Here is a 1,495-nt window from a genome sequence, read left to right as displayed (position 1 = left end):
TTCAATGAATGATAAATACATTTCTAGAAATATAATTTATTCTTCCTAAATTACTTATTAATATCAAAAATTTTATTTACCAGGTAAATCAAGATATTGGATTTAATATGGAACTCCTTTCAAAAATAGGTATTTTCCAGGATTTAGCTTATTCCACCTATTTTTCAGTTTTCTGGATAATGTTGGAGATTATACAGATGAGTGTGCTTGCTCCCATATTACTTGAAGACAGAAATTAGGACAATACCAAAAGATTTCCTATCAGCAATTTTTTCACAGCTGCTTTCACCTCTTTATTTCGTAGACTGTAGATGATAGGATTCAACATTGGGGTTAATGCACCATATACCAAAGCTATAAATTTATCTATTTCCTGTGAATCTATAGCTGAAGGCTTCAGGTATGAGGAGAGAACTGTCCCATAGAACAAAACAACCACAGACAGGTGGGCTGCACATGTTGAAAAGGCTTTGCTTCGACCATCCACTGAGCTGATTCTCAGGATGTTGAAGAGGATGAATGCATAAAAGATACAAATTAGGAGCATTGGCATGGGAACAAGAAGTATGGTGAATACCAGCATGATTAACTTCACTTTGGAAGTGTCCACACAAACCAGTTTTAAGACAGCAAGAATCTCACAAGCAAAATGATTTATCACACTATTACCACACAGAGACAACTGCAATACAAACACTGTTTCCACCAGGGCAGTGAAGCAGCCTGTCACCCAGGAGCCAACTGCAATCTGCACACAAACCCTCTTGTTTATGATAATGGGGTATCTTAGAGGGTTGCAGATGGCCACATATAGGTCATATGCCATCATGGACAGGAGCACACACTCGGTGGAGCCCATGGCCAGAGAGAAGTACATCTGAGCAGCACATCCTAAGAATGAGATGGTGTTTTCCCCTGAAATAAAGTTTATCAGCATTGGAGGGAAAGCAGAAGAGGTATACCAGATGTCTAAACAGGAGAGATTGCTGAGGAAGAAGTACATAGGTGTGTGTAGGCGGGAATCCAAGATAGTGATGGAGATCAGAATCATATTTCCCAATAAGGTGATCAGGTACATCAGCAAGCACAGCACGAATATGATGATCTCACCTTTGGGGTAGTGGGAAAATCCCAGGAAGAAAAACATTGTTACAGATGTCAGATTTGCCTGGAACATTTTATTATGTTGAGGTCATTTGTATATACACATAGAAAGATTATCATCATTTATCATATATAAAACACAAGATCTTCCCCATTTTTATTTTCTGGTATTTTTTCTTCACATCAACTTGCAGTATATGCTTAACTGCTTCTTTAGCTTGGTAATAGTATTATTAGTATGTATTTGAATAATTTATCATCAATAAGGAAAATTTCAAGTAGGGAGTCAGCAGATAAAGTATCTTCAAGATTTTCTTTTTGCTGTAATACTTTTTAAAGGTAAAGTTGGGAAAGGGCAAGGTTTATTACATAAATATCATGAGATCTTGAG

The 1,495-nt window shown here is 36.9% G+C and overlaps 1 protein-coding gene across 1 annotated transcript; it reads right to left on the bottom strand.

The window, feature by feature from the left end:
* LOC102168540 (olfactory receptor 13F1-like) lies at positions 236–1,177 on the bottom strand. Its single transcript, XM_005684383.2, has one exon. The coding sequence runs from the start codon at positions 1,175–1,177 to the stop codon at positions 236–238; it is 942 nt and encodes a 313-aa protein (XP_005684440.2).

The sequence above is a fragment of the Capra hircus genome, chromosome 8 (assembly GCF_001704415.2).
Source record: "Capra hircus breed San Clemente chromosome 8, ASM170441v1, whole genome shotgun sequence".
NCBI lineage: Eukaryota > Metazoa > Chordata > Mammalia > Artiodactyla > Bovidae > Capra > Capra hircus.
The sequence above is the reverse complement of the archived record's forward strand: the minus strand, read 5'-3'. Positions and strand labels throughout refer to the sequence as shown.

Excerpts from the sequence above, each read along its gene's own strand:
- LOC102168540 (XM_005684383.2), bottom strand. The coding sequence starts at position 1,177 with ATGTTCCAGGCAAATCTGACATCTGTAACAATGTTTTTCTTCCTGGGA.